The sequence below is a fragment of the Sander lucioperca genome, chromosome 10, assembly GCF_008315115.2.
Source record: "Sander lucioperca isolate FBNREF2018 chromosome 10, SLUC_FBN_1.2, whole genome shotgun sequence".
Taxonomy (NCBI): Eukaryota; Metazoa; Chordata; class Actinopteri; order Perciformes; family Percidae; genus Sander; species Sander lucioperca.
In genome coordinates this window covers 24,975,792-24,997,155 of record NC_050182.1, presented here as the reverse complement: position 1 = coordinate 24,997,155, position 21,364 = coordinate 24,975,792, and the positions used below count along the sequence as shown (strand labels likewise).

Below are 21,364 nucleotides of genomic sequence, written 5' to 3'. Positions count from 1 at the left end.
AGCACAAGGACCACATTAATTATATCTTCTGCTCAAGAGAGTTGTATTGTCATAAAAAGATGAAGGTGGAGATGAATTTTATGTGCTAAAGATGATCCTAAATTCAGCTGACAGAGATGCCTCAGCCTTGTTCTCATTAGCTGCCTCACAAAATGGCCCTTTTCTTTACATTCAGACATCATGGAGTCTCATTTCACGCAAGTGATTTCATTCTCTGTTCAGTCTGAGCTCCGTGCAGACTGAAGGCAACAGAATTATTCGCCTGTTTTTTTCTTCTTCTTTTTCTTAAGAGCTCACGGTTGGGTGAGAGTCTTTGCCATCCTTCTCCTCGTCTCTCCCTTTTTTTCTTTTCCTCTCCACCGACTGAACTCAAAATCATATTTATGTGGCTTCAGTTATGCAATGGTTACAGGCATGATAACAAGCTGGCAGGAGACATCACGTCAAATTGAGGCTTCCTATCTGTGACAACTGCTGAGTAACTGCTGCTCCAGAGGACTATGACCATTATCTGCCACACACCTCTGTGAAAATCATTAGTGCAATATTGTCATCCATCAAAGGAAATGCTTTTCTATATTGACCCCACTTTATTGGTGTTGGTGGTCACAGGTAGAATGATTCTCCTTTGATTGTGGAATTATTCCCTCACTTGATTATTATGCCTCTTAAAAAGCTTTTATTGTCTCCAAGTCTGATAAATGCACCTCATAGACCTGCCTCACAGCTCCTATACAACATCTAATCTAATGAACTCACTCAAGATAAATGGTCATGAAGGAATGCATAAAAATAACAGAACACAGTCTGTTTACACTGCTGATGTGCGGTGGATGGATGCAACTCTTGCAGCGTGTGTGAACCATTATGTTCAGCTTCGTTTTAATAAGGGAAATGGAGTTTGGCAATGATTTGATTTGTGACAGTTGGGCTGCTGGAACCATTAAGGTGAACAGGCTTATTGTAATGGGCTTACTGCAGCCCTGTCTGGCCTATGAGCAAACTTGTTCTGAGCCATAAACGCCCAAAATCTGAATAGGAAATTGTCTGGCATTGAATGTGACATGTGGCAAAATCTAAACTTTGTTATCAGGCACAGTATTTAACACAATTATGCATGAATCAATAGGGACAGTAAAAAGCCTCAGCAGGGGTGATTGAGAGTTGTACTGAATAAATAACAGCTGCATTAAAAGACAATAAAGGCCTTTAATTCAAAATCTATCTGACGTTACTGTATCTGTCTGTAATATCAGCAGTGAGCGGAGCTGTATAACCTTTTGTATTTAAGAATCAATGCTGTTGTTGTGAACGCTTCTCTCTGTGCTCTCCTCTCTTGAGCTGTCTTAAAATGCTCCTTTCTTAAACAGTAAAGCTCTGATGGTCTCTTAATCTGGGCAGCCGATATCAGAGGCCAACCAGGCTCTCGTCTCGCCCTCTGTTCCCCCCTCTGCTCTGTCATTGTAATAAGGATTCCAGTGTATGTTTTGGCTAAACGGATTTACCCCTTGTATTTACCCTACTTTCTCCCCCTTGGCCAGCTTTAGTAAGCAGTGGTTGATGATGCAGTCAAATATATCATTCTTTGTTTAATGGTCCTCTTGGTACCTCATACAATGTTCTTCTCCTGCATATACTCTGCCAGGAAGACTTCTTCAAAGACACCATATATCCCCTATATAATCCATGCTCTTCCTCTAGCAGATAACCCTCTTCATAAGGTTAAGAGAGAGGTCTTTGAATAACAGCCATTTGTTATATATAGTCATGTAATCTCCTTGTGTTCAAGGCAACCCCCCCCCCCCGGCTGCTACTGACAATTATTATCATTTAATCGGTTGATCATTTTTGATTTATCATATGTGCTATGAAGTGTTAACCTGGAAACCAGATCAATCTGCAAGAGCATGTTTCATTTGCTCATTTGTGACTTAGTCTGGTGATGACAGGCTGATGAAATTTAAAAACATAGTCTAAAAAATGCCATCACAAGAAAAGAAAAATGCCATCAAAAAAAGTTTTTTTTGTCCAACCAACAGTCCAAACCCCAAATATATTCAATTTATCCATCCATCCATCTTCTTCCGCTTATCCGGTAACGGGTCGCGGGGGTAGCAGCTCCAGCAGGGGACCCCAAACTTCCCTTTCCCTAGCCACATTAACCAGCTCCGACTGGGGGATCCCGAGGCATTCCCAGGCCAGGTTGGAGATATAATCCCTCCACCTAGTCCTGGGTCTTCCCCGAGGCCTCCTCCCAGCTGGACGTGCCTGGAACACCTCCCTAGGGAGGCGCCCAGGGGGCATCCTTACCAGATGCCCGAACCACCTCAACTGGCTCCTTTCGACGCGAAGGAGCAGCGGCTCTACTCCGAGCTCCTCACGGATGACTGAGCTTCTCACCCTATCTCTAAGGGAGACGCCAGCCACCCTCCTGAGGAAACCCATTTCGGATTTATATAGGATTATATAAAACTATTATATACATAAATAATAGTTTTATACAAATATTTGAAATGCTTGAAACAGCAACATTTTTGCTTGATCAAATGACTTAATCAAATGATTACCAAGATTGCCGTAGATGAATTTTCTGTCGGCCACTTGACTAATTAATTAATGAATTAATGAACTGACAAATTGTTTGAACTCTGAGCACATCACATGCTCCTCAACAAAAGACGGCTGTTTTCTGTTTCAAAAATATTTAAGTGAAGATTGTGACAGGTAAAGCTGATAACAAGTTAGCTTTGTTCATTCATGGTGCCATGAGGAACTGATCTAAGACCAGTGAAGCCAAACTCTGTTGTACCTGAAGTGTTACAGGTAAAGCAAAAGAACAGAACACCACACTTACTTCAGCCTCTGCTCTGAGTGAGGTTTTTACACAGATTTACACTTTCAAGAGCATGTTTCTGTGGCTGACACTTTGACCCTTACTTTGCACAGGTGATCACTGGTCATAAATTGTCTCCACTGAGTTCGCGGACCAGTGTCCTCGCTGTTCTCTCAGCTCAGGAAGTCCTTCACCCGTCCTTACCCTCTTTCCCTCTCCTCTGCTCTTACTTCACATCCCGGTTGCTCTGACCATTCTTTCTTCTCTCTCCATCCCGCAGGGTGGAGGAGGGGGACCCGGCACAGTTGAAAATGGCTGCCATGACAACAGTGCCCAGCTATACCCCTTCACTGTGGGTGAGAGTGTGTCACGCCCTCCCCCGGCTGGACCTCACCATGCAGATGAAGGACAACATCTTTGTCCCCGACAGCTGGGAGTACCAGCAGGTAACAGACACCTGGCTGCCACACCACATGCTGTACAGTAACTGTCCAATCTGAGGCGCCACGTTGCATAATACTTACAGCCCTGTTGCTTCATTTATAGTTATAACTGTACAGGTACATTGTACTACAATTAATTGACTGGATGATGGACAATTTGCTCTACATCGCACTTTAAATTGCTCCATAGATCCCTGAATGTTACAGCAGTCTGCAGCGCTACAATGATTACATTTACAGTCCCTTAAACACTTTTTCATGCCAACTCATTGACCTAATTATTGGTGGTAAGATTACACTAGACCCCTGCAAGAACCACTTAGCTCATCTAATCTTTTTTCATTTTCTACCTTGCTTTAGATGTTGCAATTCTCTTCTAAATTGTCTCTTGCACCTCTGCCTCTGTGGATGCAGATATTTTATGCAATTTAGTTTCAGGTGCATGAGCTTCAACATGGTGTGAGCCCTCTTGCAGGTTTACACAGCTGCTTTTGTCTGTGTAGTTCTAACTGTGCAGTTTCTGCTGCGAAATGCAAGGTTTCATCCTTCTTCTCCTCCAACAGGCTCTTACACAAAACGCTCCAGCCAGCAGTGTCTCACAGTGCATGTTTGTGACTTCTCTGCGGTACAAAAAGAGAGGGGGGACGCAAATTATCCTGCAGAACAGAAAGACAAAAGAGACTAAAAGTGCTCTGAGAGAGAGAGTGAGAGAGAGAATGAGTAATGCAAGGAGGTTGCTTAACAGAAGACCAGGCAGAGAGAGAGAAATAGAGAGAGTGAGAGTGGGAGTGAGAGAGTGGCAGTGGATGTATGTAGGTCACAGATTATTAATAGAGATTCAGTGGTGTGGATAGAAAGAAAGAGAGGGGAGAGTGGGGGAGAGAAAGCGAGGGAGAGCGTGGGGAAAGAGGGGTGGGTAGAGTGGAGCGATGAGGAGGGGCTTCAGAGAGCAGGAGGTAAGATAGAGAGAAGGTGGAGGAATGGGGAGTGACAGACGGGTAGATGGATGAAGGATAATACTGTAGATATATGTGTTGAAGCAAAATGCATTTCAGTAATGTTGACTTTACGACATGGAGCCTGATCAAAAGCAAAGTCTGATATGGCTTAGTGACATTAATATTCACTATGGTGCAGATCAGGGATTCACGGGTTAAAGCCTTTGAAATAAGTCAAAAATCACCTCAAATTAATTGCGTTATATTTCCATTTTTGTCAATGTATGTTTGCAAGCAGCGTGTATCTGTATCCTTTATCCTTTCCTTCACACAATTTATCTTCTTACTGTATATCTTTTTAATCACCATCTCCTGGTGCTTAATGGGGGCGGGACAATATGACAAAGCTATGGAATTTAACAGGATTAGTTGGAATTTTCTCAAATTGTTCTTGTCCACTTGTAGAAATGGAGTTGAAGTGCCATTTTTCTCATTCACTGACTCATCCTTTCTTTTCCTCCTCTCCCTTTCTCAGACTCTGCTGGTTTTGTCCAGTTTATCGGCCATCGCTCTTGTCATCTCCCTCTTGGTAGTCCTCTCCTTCCTCATACACTACTGTTGCTGTCACCGTGGTGACCGGAGCGAGGGATCAGAGGAGGAGGAGGAGGATGAAGATGCCAGCACCGGTCACGGTTACAGCGGGAAGAAGGGGCGGGGCATCTGTTGTGTCACGTGGGTGGCGGTGGCGGCTGTCACGCTGTGCTGGTAAGAAGGCATCGTTATCAACCACAGAGCTCTTTATAATCTTACTTAAGTAGGAGTACATAACCAGCAAACCATGAAGTATTAGTTCATAGTAGTAACTAAGTACTAGTTACTTTATAGATTTTTCAAGCTCATAAGATATGATGCAACAACCCAGCAGAATTCAAAGCAATCAATTAGCTGCACCTCAACCAGTAACAACAATAAAATGTCCCTCAGATATTAATCCCTAATAAAAATCCAGTAATAATGATACAATAATACATATATCACAATGTCACAATTACTTTTGATACTTAAAGTACACTTTGCTGACACTCCTTGTTTGAATACACAACCTTTACTCAAAGTGGAGTATTTCCATATACTGTGGGATTGCGACTTTTAGAAGGAAGATCTGAATACTTCTGTCAACCTGACTATTAGATTGATCAATGCATAAGCAGCATTTCACTGTCGTAGCTGTTTGAAGTGCAGCTAATTTCAACAAGTTTAGTCCAGTTGTTCCCAACCCAGGGGTCAACCCCTTCCAATGGGCCACAAGATAAATCTAAGGGGTTGTGAGATGATGATGAAAAACCTAAAGTAGAAAGTAGAAAACTAAGTTTTGATACTCAAATTTGTATCACTTTTTTGGACTTCTTTTTCTTTTTTCTTTTGTGAAATATAGGATTATTTTAACATTGTTTAAAGGAATAGTTTCTATTTATATTTTGGGGGAAATAAGCTTATTTGCTTTCTTGCTGCAAGTTAAATGAAAAGATTGATAGCGTGACTCTGTCCCCGTTTACAATCTTTATGCTAAACTAATCTGCTGCTGGCTGTACCTTCATATTTACTGTACAGACACAAGAGTGGTATCAATCTTTTCATCGTACTCTCTGCAAAAGAAGTGAATAAGCTTATTTCCCAAAATGTTGAACTATCTAAGAAGTTTAAACGGTTAAATCGTTCCTTGGTGAAACTTCTAACAACTCATAGATATGTGAAATGTGAAAGGGGCCGCAAGTTAATGTTTTTTCTGTGTGCAAATGTAGTGGAGTTGAAGTAACTAAAAGCTAGAAATGCTCAAGCAAAGTACAATTACCTCAACATTTTACTTAAGCACAGTTCTTTTAGGTGGAACAGCAACAAGGCTGTGAATCACAAGCTGTCACCCTCTCCATCGTCATGTGCTTTTTAGTCTCTCACACAGTCACCAATGTCACTGGAGAGGAAAGGAGGCCTGGATGACAGCTGATGGTCACGTTAAGTTGCTGTTTACCGACCACAGGCTTATGACGTGTGTGTGTGTGTGTGTGTGTGTGTGTGTGTGTGTGTGTGTGTGTGTGTGAGAGAGAGAGAGAGAGAGAGGATGATCTCAGCTCGCTCACCTTCAGTACAGTAGTCATTTACCCATGGGTGTTCCCCTCAGATCTGGTGACCATGCAGTCATCAAGTCAGTACACTGTCTCTGCATGGACATCTGTCTAAGACGCTCTTGTGAAGCGAAAGTCACTGACAAAAAAGCTTGGCTGCCCATCAGACCTTTTAAATCTAAAGCTACATGCCCAGATGTGTGCTGCAATACAATTATAGTGCAATTGAATGCTTCAGCAGTGCTTGTTATTATATTCCAGTCCGTTTATATGCACCAAGACTGTATTGTTATATCACAGAACATAATGTACCAGGGATCTGATCTCAGCTGTCATAATGATGTCATCATATACAGACTGTGGGTTGATGTGGTTCGTGTCTCCCCCTTATGGAGCGTAATGTTAATGATAAGTAGTCCTCTCCTCTGTTGCTCGATACAGGAGCTTTCTGTGCTAGACTGGATGAAAAAAATAATGCAGTAGTTTACCTCTTGAAAATATTTCATGTGACCATGTTTCCCCCAGATGGTGGCCTTTTTGTCACAGGTACAAAAACAGTCATTTGAAATGCAGCTGCATTAGGCAGCGTTCACATTTGGCAGCGAGAAATGCAAAGCACACACAGACGCAGACACACATTACTCCTTTTCCTTTCCCCCCTGCTTTCTAATCTGGGTCACATACTTTGTGGGAGATTGGGTCATACCATTCCTCTTGGGTTTGAGGGGATTTGACGGAACATCTGTCCCGAGCCTTAATCTGAATATTTGAATAACGGAAAGATGTGTAAACATGTCGCTGTTTACCATTTCGAATATTTCCTTGCTGAAGCTTAACTGTTAAGCTAAGAGTCAGCTTTTTTCCCATCATCTGTTTATTCCTTCCCCGGCGCTCCACTGTTGGTATGCTCATCCAGCGCACACATATCCCATCCTCTCCAGCTCTATCTCCTTGTGTCACATTCATTTAACATGTACATACACACTAAATTAAACATTACATTTATGCCTCTGCTATCTGTTCTACTATTCCCCCATCTCTCTCTCTCTCACACACACACACACACACACACACACACACACACACACATATATATACACCCTCACACATGTTTCCTTTTTTTCTCCCTTTGCAGTGTTGCCATAGGCATCGGTTTCTATGGCAACAGCGAGGCTAATGATGGGATGTATCAGTTGACCTCGTCTCTTCTCACAGCCAATTATACGCTAGCTTCCATCGATCTGCTGGTGAGTGCTGCAAGTTTGCAAGCAAACTGTCATGCAGAATATCTAACCTGCTTGTGTGTGTGTGTGTGTGTGTGTGTGTGTGTGTGTGTGTGTGTGTGTGCGCACTCTCATGCACTCATGCTCACATGTGGTCTGCAGTGAGAAAAAGAAAATGAGCTACAAACTTCCCTGGGGTCAGACAGTGGTTTATGTGTCAGACTGCTAAATGTCCTCCTTCTACTGTAGAATATACAGGTCATGAGAACTACAGTAATATAAATAATGAATACTTGAATGAGTGGGGGAAAATACATGAGATAATCACTTCAGCTCATATCCATTCATATCAAAGAAACTAACATATCAATTATTAAAATTAGAGCGGGATATCTGCTCTGACACTCATAAAGCAATAGCATTAAACACAGTGGGAAGAGAGAGTAAGGGAGAGGGAATAGGCATGCAGACACTGGACAGAATAATATTTATAATATAATTATTATTAAATAATATTTAATATATGTTGAAAGAAAGTAATAATATGCACATCACGTGATGCAAGGCTATTACAAAACAACATCAATGAAGAAAAAGTAACGCCTGCACACTTACTCCATGCCACAAAAGTTTAATAAGAGAGAGATCCGACTTGGATTTTCTTCAGGTCAAAATGTTTGCCAAATGGAAACCACACCCATATTTATATATCACGCAAACCAGCCGGCTGACGAGCTCTATGATGGCAGGTGTGGTTCATCCACAATGCCCAGGGTGACAAAACATCCAAAAACAATTGACAATTAACAATTCAATAAAGTACATCGAAAGTACTTTCCATCATAGAGCTTGTCAGCCTATTGGTGCGCATGACGTGTAAATATGGATGTGGTTTCCACTTTTCAAACATTTTGATCTGACGCAGACCCAAGTAAGATCGATACATTGTCATTATTAAACTTTTGTGGCATGAAGTTAAGTGTGCAGGCATTACCTTTTCTTTATTGATAATATTTAATACAAGCATTTATTTGCTAAATGTGAATAATAAGACACATTTATCAAGAAACTTACTCCCACTGGAGAGTTTAGTCTGAGCAGGAATATTTACCCCAGTGCTTCCCTAACTGTTTTAAACAAAGGCATCTCTTCATAGTGATTTATTTTTCATGGAAGCCCCCTCGTGCCCACCCACACAACACACAGACACCTTTTCAGCTCTAAACACACCCATTTATATATATTAGAAGATTGTGTTTTGACAAACTAACAAAACAAGGAGCATTGCTTTAAAATATGTGACATATATGAACTAACAGCAATATTAAGGGAGATAAAATGAGCCTATTCTCTCACACTCTGTCGCTCAGTGAAAAAGAAGTCAGCTATTTTAGTTATGTCTAGCTATGCAGATTTTCAAATATACATATTGAACTTAAACAGAGAAAAATGCACACATGACTTCCCTGCATATACTGTAAGGAATTTGTGACATGTTAAACAGGGTTTTTAATACAGTGATTTTTTTCTGTTTCTGTTCTGTTTTGACATATGCAAAAATGTAATATAAACATGTAGTAACGTTATTAGAAATATACAGTAATTTATTTTTGAAATGGACAAATCTTTATTTGTCCATTATATATCTTATCTTATTATTATTTCAACAAAAACTATTTCTGATGTTAAGCACTTTGGATACCTGCTGGTTGCTGTAAAGTGCTATATAAATACATTTTGATTGATTGATTGATTGATTGAAAAACATCTGAAATTTAGATTTTTTCAAATGTCATTTTACATGTGTTTGACTTGTGGAATTAACAAAAATCTAAAGATATATAAAAAAAAATTATAGATATATAGTATTTGACAAAATAGAAAAATGAAATAACAGGAAATGGAAAGCAAAAGAAAACCTAACTGGAGAAGGAAAGAAATCCTGCTGAGATCAGGCAGAACTGTCAACTTGTTACACTCGTAGAGTGGGCAGATCCTGAGGTCTGGACCCAGGCAAGGTAGACAAGGTATATAGGAGAAATCATATAATAAGCATGGACTAAAGCTAAACAAATGAAAACTAAGGCTATACACTTAGTTGTGTACATTTATGTAAAATACGGAAATGTATGTATGGGTATGTAATAGAGATATTAGATAACAAGAAATAAGCTTTACAAAAAAGCAGATAGCAGAGACAGATAACAAATTATTCATCATGATTCATACAAAAGGAATGTGTCTGTCTCTGTACTGCAGCCATCTCCCATCTCCTCTTAATCAACTTAAGAGACCTTGAGGTGTTGTATATTTAAAAGTATTTTCATATCAAAGGAAATTAGATGAATCGCTTTAGGTAAGTAGGAGTAAAAGTGAAGGATTTACCCCCTGATTTTTTTATAGATTGTGAGGGACATGCATTAGTGAGCTGAGACACCAGATGCCCACAATCTTCAGTTCTCTATCTCATAACCAAAACCACTCCAAGCTGGCCACGATTTTATGAGCATCATCATCTCTGTTTTGTGGTTTCCGTCCCACTTACAGTAAATCCCCTCACATTCTTCCTTCCTCCCTCTCCAAGATTTCAGACACAATTTCTGGGCTGCAGCTGTCTGTCTCTGGCCCCCTGACCTCAATGGAGGAGCTCTTTACCGGCAGTAAACCGTTCTTGGTGTCGACCCGGAACTGCCGGAGGTTATCTGAGAACGTGATCAACCTCCTGTCCTCCATCTCCATGGCTCGGGCCAGTGTGGACGCAGGCCTAGGGAATGACAGTATCAGCGGGGCGTCCATCATTCCTCTAACCCCAGTACCTCCCTCTGTGGCCCCTACAGTGGTTCCTACCAGTGGCTTGATGCCCAGCCCCTTCTCACCTGGCTGGGCTGCCAACACGCTGATGGCCAATGAGGACTACAGGTGAGGCTGCAGTCCAGATCTGTTAGATGTTTAATTTGGATCAAATACAGGCTGGAAATAAATTTATTTTTTTGGATTATTATTAGTCAATGATAATAAATGCTGTCCAGATATGTTTCCATATGCATATTAGGGGTGTGTGTATTTCAGATGATTCAGAAAAGATCTACAGTAGATAGATGGCCCACAATCCAATCCAAATATGATAAACATATATTTCTGTATGACACAATCCAATTCAAGGCCAATTCAATAAAAAAAGTTAGCTAACACTTCTTTATTGGTCTGTAATTTCCAAATAATTAAAAACATTTAAAGTAGTTCCCTGGCAAGAACTACATAATTTTGCTCAAACTGGAAGGAAAATACAGTATTGCATTTGTCACCTGAACATGCAAAAATACAAATCAACATGCCTTTTATGAACAAAGTTTTCAGTTATAAATGAATAAGGGATGATCATTGCAATATTTTCTTGGCTTTAAATGGAGCACTCTTTTCAAACATAAAAACAAATGTCCCCATAATTAGTAAGAAACTATACATTTTTTCCCAGGGAACTTCCTAGAAAAACTGACCCGTAAAATAAAGTGTTACTCAGATTCAACAAGATTTGATTTTGTTTATCAATATTTAAACTTGTCTATCAATGAAATTATTTTCGGTAACTACATTTAAAAAGAAACACATATTTCCCTAAATGTTTGTTTTATGCTCAGACTCAGAAATTCCCCAGAAAATGATGTCTACCGCCACACCACCAACAGTAAACATTGGCAGCGATAGTCACCTTTCTGGGAAAAAAACTTAAGCTTTCTCCCAATTTGCCTCGATTGGTAGCTGTTTATGTTTTTTATTTGCTTACAGTCTGTCCTCTGATAGTTTTGCTCATAAATGTATTTGTTTCTCTCAGTAATTGTGCAAGAAATAGCCATTCCTCTGAAGCATGCTTTAGCAGTTTCAAATAAATTAAATGGCGTAACTTCTGTTTTAAAACAGTCTGGTTTCTTGTTCTTCCCATTTACAAAACTCACTACCCACTAATACTGATCTGTCAGTTTTCCAATTCAGTTGTTTAACATTGTGGCCTTAAACGTATAGATTTACTTAGATAGTCACAAATATGACTTTTTACAACTTGTTCAGCAGAAGTATCAGTAGGTAAAATACAATCAATCCTTTTTATTAGCTTAGGAGGAGCATGCACATAAACCGTCTGGATCAATTTCACAATGGTATATTGTGCGTCAATGTTTATCAACACACCCGTGTTCTGAGTGTGAGAGGCTGAGGAAACTATCCGATCCAGCCTTTCATAAATGTTGCATGTTTATAAAGATGGCTGGATTTGTTAAGGGTAATGCAATGGAAACTTTATTTTTAAAAATGACCAAATGTTCTGACTCATAATGATGGGATGCTTTTATATTCCATATTCCATAATAATAACAACATTGTTATTTGACATTTATTTATTGAAGAAGAATAACCCCTTGAGATGAACCATCTCGTTTTCGAGAGTCCAGATACAGAAATTAACATTGACCTTACATGAAAGTACTCTAGACATAGACTAACCACACACAGCAAACACAGGCAATGTAATGTATTCCTCCCTTTAAACAGTGAGAGGTGAAGTAAGGTTCAACCTCATTCTAACCACCTGATCTCATACAATGGAGTCTTGTGCCTTATCTTAAAAAGCAAACAAAGCTATTCAAGCTGACCACAGGCAGACATTGAGTGAATGTCTCATTTCTCTTTAACAGCGACATTGATGCATATTCCAGATCAGTAGTGTTAACAGAATAATCTTATTAGACTCAGGAGTTTTAATTCTTGGAACGGTGGACAAAGATAGCAAGTTTTAATCCCACATCAAGTGGAAAAATCTGAATGTGATGAAAGGAACGCTGCATATTTCACACATCACCAAAAACACACTGGCTAAGTTGACATAATCAAAACTAATAAGCTTTAAAAAAGGTGCCAAGCTTGAAATTGCAACTGAAAAAGGAGAGGAGCCAGTAGACATTTTAGCTCGTATTCATAAGCATACGGTGTACTAACCACAGTTTTTTTTTTAAAGCAGCAACATTTCTGGCTGCAGTGTAGTATCCCCTGTGGGTTAAAACAGCATAACACGTGGCCGGGTTGGGTCAGTGGGTAGAGCAGGCGCACATATACTGAGAGGTTAGTGCCTCGACACAGAGGTCCAGGGTTTGAATCTGACCTGTGACAATTTCCTGCATGTCTCCCCCCTCTCTCTCCCCTTTCTAACCTAGCTGTCCTGTTAAAATTAAAGGCGGAAAAAGCCCAAAAACTAACTTTTTAGGAGATTTTTTTATTTTAAGGTCAAGACTAACCTTGCACACTTAACATTTATAACATTTTTAATGTAATGGCATTTGCTTTATGTTGTGTTTCTTTGTTACACTAGGTGGCTATCATACGTGTTGTTGCTGCTGCTTGACCTCATAGTGTGTCTGTTCATCCTGCTGGGACTGGCCAAGCAAGCCCGCTGGCTGCTCATCCTGTGAGTATGGAAGCACGCACGCATGCATGCACGCACGCACGCACGCACGCACGCACGCACGCACGCACGCACACACACACACACACACACACACACACACACACACACACACACACTCTTATATCTTTAGACACAGACCATACAACACTGGATTGATGGTCAGGGTGTCCTCTTGGCTGAAGAGTTTGTGCTGTTCCCCCCACAGGATGACTGTGCTGGCGTGGCTGGCTCTCTTCCTAAGCTGGGGCTCCCTGGGCTTGGAGACAGCCACTGTAGTGGTGAGTAGACCCAGTAAAACTGTTTTGGTGAAGCCAGGCCGGAGGGAGGGAGCGGAGGGATGAAGGGCTGGAGGAATAGGAAGTGAATAGGACTGTCATGGGAGGGATCACAGCTGAGGGAAGAGAGCTACATGAGGCCAAAGCCATGCTAAACTGTGAAAAGATCTGCCTCCTAGGGAACGCTGCAGTCATGGCAGAGGACCAAAGAGGCAGGAAAATGGAACAGAGATTAAAGATTCAATGTGCGGGTGCACAAGCGCGTTTGTGAACAAATTGTGTTTGTGCATTAAAGTGTGTGTTTTTGTGTAAGTGATTTGTGTGTGGGCGTTTGGCCTCGAGAAGTAAAGATGGAAGATGGAAGAGAGAAGTGCTTTCAACAAGAGAGAGGAAGGGAGAGGAAGAGCGGGAGAGTGCATCTCGAGTTTAAGAGAGAGAGCGAGAGCTAAAGTGAAGTGAGAGAGAGACAGAGTGGGTAAAGCATCAGCTTGCCATCAACAGTGCAAGACATGAAGCCGTTGCTGTACCTCGGCCCCTCGGGCCTTCAGACTGAGCCTGCACAGAGGTGGAAGTGTGAGTGTAATCCTGTGAAAGTAAAATTCACTAACATTCTGCTGGACAATGTTCTGCTTTTAACGCCTAAACATGATAGCAGTGTGCTCTGTCTTACAGGCATAAATCTAGTCAGTAACATTTATCAAGAACAAAGCACAGAGAAAGTGTTGTATGTCTCAAACAGAGGAGTGTCCTTTTTCAGTTCCCCCTGTGAAGTTATACTCTCTGAAGGGGAGAGTGATTTGGTCAGGGCTGGGGGTGTGTGAAGAGGGTAAATGGTTTCTCAGCACTGCTGCCCACTTTAAGAGACTCAGTGTCATGTGGAGCTGGCGGGAGATGGTCCCAAGGCCTGTGGGTCCACACAGAGCCGCTCTGTCCCTGGTCACCGACAGGGAAACAATGGGCCAGCTGTGGGCCTGCCCACTTTATTCTGTCCCGGGTCGCCGCTTTTCCCGTCAGCTGCCGGACTCTCTGTGTGGCTCTCACTCCCTCTTCTGGTGGGCGATCTCAAGCCGAGTTTGTTTGTGGGTGTGCTATCTCTGACCTAAATGCATCCTCTTCAAAAAATAAGCCAGAGGGTACAGCAGTATATAGATATGATATGGAAAAACAGAGGGGAGGATATAAGTGATGAGTGTAGCGCAGATTTATCCAGGACAGCATGTGATGCAGGCAGATCAATATGTGCCACTATATTGTGAGCAGCTGTCAGATATCCAGGAGGTAAGTATGTCAGTCGGTCAGTGTCTCTCTCCTGATGATTTTTTTCTCTCTTTTTTTCCTGTCATCCTTTCACGCTCTCCCGTCACTCTCGCTGCTTTGCCAGGCTCTCAGTGACTTCTGCTCAGATCCAAACACGTTTGTAGTCAACTCCACCCACTTCAACACTGGGACCAGCTCAGGTACAGTATCAATCTGTCCCTGTACAAAGTGCTAGTTGTTTCCCATTTCTGCAATGCACTTGATTTACCGCCCAACTGTGCTCATGTCAGCACAATGAGTGAAATGTTTCTATTATGCACTGATGTGTTGTGCACTGGTGTTTTGCTGGCTATTCAGATGTGTTGGATTATTACCTGACCTGCAGCAGGCGCATGAACAGTCCGTTCCAGCAGGTAATGTGACCTCCTGTCAGTCACATGTCTTGTGTATATAACATAGAACATTTAGCTGACACTCTCACCCTCATTGATATAAGTAAACAGGTTGCATGTCAGACTTGCTCAAGGCCAGTGAAGGATAAATGATTTGAGGAGAGGAGGCACAGCTGCTGTTGCGTGTCCTGTCCTTAAATGATCCACTCTCCAGATAAATAGCTAGCATATTAGCATATTAGCATATTAATGGTATATATGAGCAACGATGCAAATGAAAAGCTCTTAACTCCACTGACTTGTTGGCTGCAGCTGCTGACCCAGTCGCAAAGGGCGCTGTCCAACATTCACACACAGCTCTCCAGTCTGGACAGAAATGCTCTCACACAGTTCCCAAAAGCTGAGGTATGTTATAATGTGTAAACACGCAGCTTATAAAATAACATTTCTGCTGCCTTTTTAGTGATTTCTTTTCTTGTTGTAATTTTTTCGTCATTACAGAAATCACTCAGGGAGGTTCAGCAGATACTCAATTCCACAGAGGGCAACTTTCATCAGTTGGTGGCACTGCTGAACTGCCGAGGTCTGAATAAGGTAACCCAAGTTCATGTAACAGGACCTGAACTAACAGTGTATTACCAAAGTACTGCTTCTTTATTTTCATTTATATATCTATCTTTTTTTCTTTTAGGACTACATTGACTCTTTGAAAGGTCTGTGTTATGATGGGATGGAGGGATTGCTCTACCTCTCCCTTTACTCTTTCCTCTCTGCTCTGGCCTTCACTGCCATCCTCTGCTCTCTGCCCGGTGCCTGGAGGAGCTTCCCCAGGTGAGAGTGTGAATATGTGTGTATATATGTGCATAAGTGCTGTTATTTTTGCTGCGATCAGCTATCAATGTCTACGACATTGTTATTTTCATCCACTCACGCTCATTTGTATAAACTTTGAATTGCAGAGCATAAACACTGCCAAAAGTAGTAAAAGAATGAGACTGTGCAAGACAGCGTAGATTCATGTTGGGTTCAAGTTCCTGAGAAGCAATGAATCCATCAGATAATGATTACAAAATGTTGGAGTTTATACAATGCTGCTTGGCATACAACGTGGAAAAATGTAGTGTATAAGAGGTAGTTGGTTGAAATTTAGCCATAAAAATGGGTATATGCTAAAGTCTAACACCTCTAAAAAAAAAAGATATACAGTCATACTTAACCTTTACATAAAAATTATAATAATAGCTGGAATTTTGGCTTTCCTCAACCCACTTCTAGATTACTCAAAACTAATTTTGTTTTTGCATATTCAGGAGTTTGGTAGCAGTGGCACAGGTTTGTTGGAGCTGCTGAGATGGATATGGAGTAGGTAGTGAGTTCCAGGTATGCAGAAAACCACGACAATCGTCTTCAAGTGTCAAAAGCGAACAGCAAGATTATGTAGTTTGTGATTGGTGCTGCTAGTGCAGCAGTCCTGTACGTCAGTAATTTGACGTTTTCTGTGGTAACCATTTGTGGATAAATACTTCACTTTTACCATCTGAAGTGTGCATCTCATACCTTTTTTTTTTATCTTGGAATATCAGCGTCTAACTAATGATGAATAGTGACAGAGAGAATCACGGGGATGTCTTGGCACTTATCATTTCTCTGCTCACACGTGTCCCTCTCTGTCTCTTTCATGGACGACGACAGTGAATCAGAGGAGTACGAAGACTCGGACAGCGAGAGTGAGGACCCCTTCACCTCCCATCAGGCACGTAGACAGACGGCCACGGGGTCTCAGCGAGGGGCCATGGCCCCCTTCTATAATTACCCGGGGGCCGGGTGGACGCCCCCCTTTTCTAGCGCGCCGCCCCTCCCGTGAGTAACACAGACACTCAGACACACAGACAGACAGACAGACAGACACAACGTCCCAGATGAAAGAGGAGGAGGTTGCTCTTAGATACAGTTTTGACAGTGTCAAGATCTGTACCTTTGGACAACTTTTATACTGATAGACCCAGATCAGGGATTGTAAAAAGTCCAGGATGCACACAGAATATACTTAAACAACATATAGAGACTTATTGAGCACTATTGATATGTTTTTGTGCAGACACATAGTCTTTTTGGTGAAGAAATCACAGATTTCCCCCTCAAAACAGTAACAGATGTTGCACACATATCTTTACTATAGAGAGTAGTGGGAGTGCAGTATAGTCAGCTAGGTTCACACACTTTTGTCTCTATCTAGACATTTAGTCCAAAACCACAGAGCTGTCAGGTTAACCACATGCATTGCAGACAGACACACAGACAGGTCAATATGGACTACAGTGTAGGCAGAGAAACAGACACAACTCCAGAGGTCTGTCTGTCTGTCTGTGTGTCTGTCTATTCGTCTGTCGAGTGTTTCAGGACAGACGATGTAGGCCGCTCGGTCATTTTCACAGATCTTGTCTCAAATGGCGTCCTGTCTCCTAAACAGTAGTAGACTACTGCTGTGTTGGGGGGAGGGTGTCATTGACGAGGCCGCGCTCGTAAAAACTCCGGCGATGTGAGGCTCAGGTTGACTATAGGTAACCCCCCCCCCCACCCCCTCAAAAAAAAAAACCTTCTGCATCACTCTCATCTGTCTCCTCACTGTGGTGTCCAAATCTCTCAAGTTATTTCTCTGGATCTGTCCTTTGTTATTATCATGACCTCATTTTCCTTATTGGTTCTCCCTTATTTCTCACTTTCAATTTTCTCATCTTATGTTTTTTTCCCTTTCTCCCTCACTGATTGTTTCCAAGCGTAGTTAGAGCTCTGAGAAACTTAATTGTGGACTATTTAACTTCCAATTCTAATGCCAGCTGATCATCTTGACTGCTTCCATATCTAATATTAACACAAAAGTACAAGGATACTGACTAAACCAAACTGTCAAGGCTCAGAAACTCAGCTAGCACTAAAAACACAGTCCACTTCTCTTAAATGGAATCTGCTCAGAATTGCTTTAAAAGCTTTCTGGGGTTTATCATGCAGATAAACAGATTCATTAGGAAAACAACATTACAGCTGAAATGGGACGGATGAGTCACACACAGCTCTAAATGCATGTAATTGCAGATTCATGTATAAACCCTGCAGTGCATCATCAGTCAGGAGTGGACTGTACGCCTGCTGCGGCTGCTGCTCTCAGTGCCTTGCTTGAGTGCCAGTAGTACTAATATCTACTAGTTATACTGAGTGCTGTGTTTTTCCGCACTATATTTCTAACCGCTCTTTCTCCTTCTTTCCTGTCACCTGTCCTTGGCTCCCGTCACCCTGCGGCCCCCGTCCCGTCTGTCTTTCTCAACGTGTCTCACCCCTGTTTCCCTCTCTCCTTCATCCTCCGTTCCTCCTCGCCATCTCTCTTCTGTCCTTGTCTCTTTCTATCTCCATACAGGACTCCAAACGTTTCCTCCAATGGCAACCCTGGCTATGAGAGCCTACCATTGACTGACAGGCAGTCCCCACCCCCCTCTGTGAGTTCCTCTGTACTTGTGACGCCATCGCAATCTGTGCCATTTTATCATGCTGTCAGTGCACACGCTCGCTTTAATAATCAGTAGCAAACGGACTAACATGGTGACCTCGCAGGACCCTGTGGGCTGGCCTTTTCTTCTTTTCGATGCTTCAAAAACTGCAAAAACATGAACAAGAAATTACATATTTTTCCTGATTTACTTGTACATAACTCTTTGTTACTAACATAACTGTGAGAGCTCTTCATGTTTTATTATCACTATCTGGCCATTTTACAGAATACCTTACCTTGACCAAGAACAACAATTTAAATATAATGAACAATAATGAGCATTCAGCATGAAATTGGTAGGTTTCAATTGTATCTCATGGTTACTGAGGAAGATATACTTATTAGATTAGATTAGATTCAACTTTATTGTCATTGTGCAGAGTACAAGTACAAAGACAACGAAATGCAGTTTGCGTCCAACCAGAAGTGCAAAAAAAAAAGTGCAATGTGATATACAAAGTATAGACAGGTGGTGCATAGGCAGGACAAGAAATATATTGCAGTGTTATAAGAGCAGAATAAATATGGCTATGTAATATGAACAATGTATGAACAACATACAGATATGTGCAATGTAGTAGCAGTGACATTATACTAGTAGTAAGAATAATATAGATATAGATATATGCAGTGTATTAACAGAATATATAATAAGAAAAACAGAATAAATATGGATATTCTGAATGAACCATATAGACAGATATGATGTGCAGTGTGGTAACATTATAAAAGTAGTAACAATAAGTGTATGTGCAGGATGAATAGTATGAAGAGCAGTAGAATATGGCTATGTATAGGTGTAATTACAGTATGTACATTTGTAAATAAATAAATAGAACAGTAAGGGTGGGGTAGTGCAAATCGCCCGGGGGAGGGGGGGGGCTTAGTAGGTTAAATTATCACCGGGATGCAGAGCAAGGGTTCAGTAGGGTGACAGCCGCAGGAAAGAAGCTTCCTCTGAACCTGCTGGTACGGGTGCGGAGAGACCTGAGACATATGACCACATTATCACGCGACCAGACTTACAGTCTCATGACAACTGAGCAAACTCCATTCCCTGGGGAAGACCATATGATGCAGTTGAAAGCTTCAGAAAAAGCTAGTTAGATGATCTTGACCCAGATTTTTTAGTTTTTTGTCAAAATAATCTTCTTAATTGACTGTAAACAGTTACTTTGGAAGAAGGAAGTTATAAAGGAAATCAGTAAAATAATTCAAGTTCCCCCTCACTAGCTTTTTCTTGAACTTTCAGTTGCATCTCATGGTCTTCCTCAGCAGACGAAGTCTGGCGTTTGAATCCACCCCCCCCCACCCAATAAATGACCCCAATTTATCACAGGACCAAACATTGTCTTGTGATGACATGCTATCTGCATGACAAATGAGCAAACTGCATGTGTTAAAGAACACCATGAAATGCAACTGAAATCTGGAAAAAACTAGTAAGTGGACCTTTAGTACATTTTCTTGTCAAAATAATGAACATATTAAGAACTGCATTAGTCTTCTTGACTGGCTGTAAACAGTTACTTTTTAGGAGGGAATAAAGTAAAGCAGTAATATTTACAGCGTTACTTCTCCTTTGAGTTTAATTTGAAAACAATTAAATTCTGCATAGTAGTATTAAAGCCTGTTGGTCAGATAGTGAGCAAAACATGTCGTGCTGTCTTCTACTCTTGAGGTGATCACATGTGTGAATAACACATTTTGTTCTCTTTTTTCTCTTTCAATACACCTTTATGGACCACCTCGACCTCTCTCCTTTTGACTCCCATCGTTGTTCTGGACGTACAGTACTCTCCCAGCATGCTGACTGGTTACGGGGGGAGTCAATCACACCCCAACCCCGCCCATTCGAGGAACCTGTATTCACGTTGATTATTATTTTTTGTTAGGAATTGTATAGAAAAAAAATGTTTAGTTTTCATATGAATGGACATTTTACTGAAATGAAAAACAAACTAATCTAAATGAAATGAATGCTAGGTGTCAATTCAAAGTGCGTTATGTCAGTACCACTGAATATTATTATTATTATTAGAAGCACTTAAAAGAAACAGGTCTAAATGGATTGTTGATATAACCGACAATGATAATGGTGGTAGGATGGTTGTGCAAAGCTATGTACCAAGCCCACTTGGTCTAAATTCGTTCCCCTCATCTGTCCAAACTCTGTGTAAACTGTGAACAGTGGTGAGGCAAGTCAGAATGGTATTGACGTTACTACGTTGTAGTTTTATATTCTTAAATGTATCAGTACCACCGATTTATTTTTAAGTTTTTATATAAATATTGTTGTAGAAAAGCACTGGCACGTAGCAACAAGACACATTTTTTTCTGTGGTTATGCAGTTCCTTCACTTGGTATCATGTTTTTTTTATTGTTACTTTTTATAGGTGGAAATTCTGTATTTTCCTTGTATTACCTTATGGTATTCTGTATATCTCACTGTCTATAATATCTGATTAATCAAGAACATTTGCTCTTAAAAAATACTTGCGGGCTGCCAAGACCCTGTTTTAATGATTGGATGGAGAACTGCCGCCACTCAAGTCTTGAATGGAGAACTACAAATCCCATGCAATGACAGCAGGTACATAGCAATATGATTCTTGCTACTGGTGCTGCAGTAGCCCTACCGTAACTAGCAATAATAACTATGTATAGCATTGGGTTTCTGAGATCTCTCCAAGATGTTTTGTGTATATATTTGGTCTGGTATGTTGGAGATTTCATTGAATCCCCCGTCCTTGCCAACTGACCTTGTTAACCCTTGAATTGAGTTTGTATGGTAATCAATGCTCCTTTTGAATGGCATCCTTTTACACTCAAGAGTCTAATATAAATAAAAATAACTTCAATAACCTTCACTTGGTCTTC

General features: G+C 41.1%; 1 protein-coding gene across 3 annotated transcripts in view; it reads left to right on the top strand.

The window, feature by feature from the left end:
- The window catches only part of ttyh1 (tweety family member 1), a 22,583-nt gene extending 1,229 nt beyond the window's left edge, over window positions 1–21,354 (top strand). Inside the window, exons 2-15 of one of the 3 annotated variants that reach the window (XM_031299442.2) lie at window positions 3,114–3,279; window positions 4,750–4,979; window positions 7,473–7,584; window positions 10,145–10,479; window positions 12,920–13,015; window positions 13,221–13,293; window positions 14,672–14,747; window positions 14,905–14,960; window positions 15,252–15,344; window positions 15,441–15,533; window positions 15,631–15,770; window positions 16,632–16,799; window positions 18,352–18,430; window positions 20,278–21,354. In XM_031299442.2, the coding sequence (XP_031155302.1) occupies window positions 3,145–3,279; window positions 4,750–4,979; window positions 7,473–7,584; window positions 10,145–10,479; window positions 12,920–13,015; window positions 13,221–13,293; window positions 14,672–14,747; window positions 14,905–14,960; window positions 15,252–15,344; window positions 15,441–15,533; window positions 15,631–15,770; window positions 16,632–16,799; window positions 18,352–18,430; window positions 20,278–20,361 (1,770 nt within the window). In that variant the 5' untranslated portion in view covers window positions 3,114–3,144 and the 3' untranslated portion in view covers window positions 20,362–21,354. The remainder of the gene's footprint in view (window positions 1–3,113; window positions 3,280–4,749; window positions 4,980–7,472; window positions 7,585–10,144; window positions 10,480–12,919; window positions 13,016–13,220; window positions 13,294–14,671; window positions 14,748–14,904; window positions 14,961–15,251; window positions 15,345–15,440; window positions 15,534–15,630; window positions 15,771–16,631; window positions 16,800–18,351; window positions 18,431–20,277) is intronic. The other 2 variants (XM_031299444.2, XM_031299443.2) reach the window with 2 other exon arrangements.
- The last annotated feature ends 10 nt before the right edge of the window (window positions 21,355–21,364 follow it).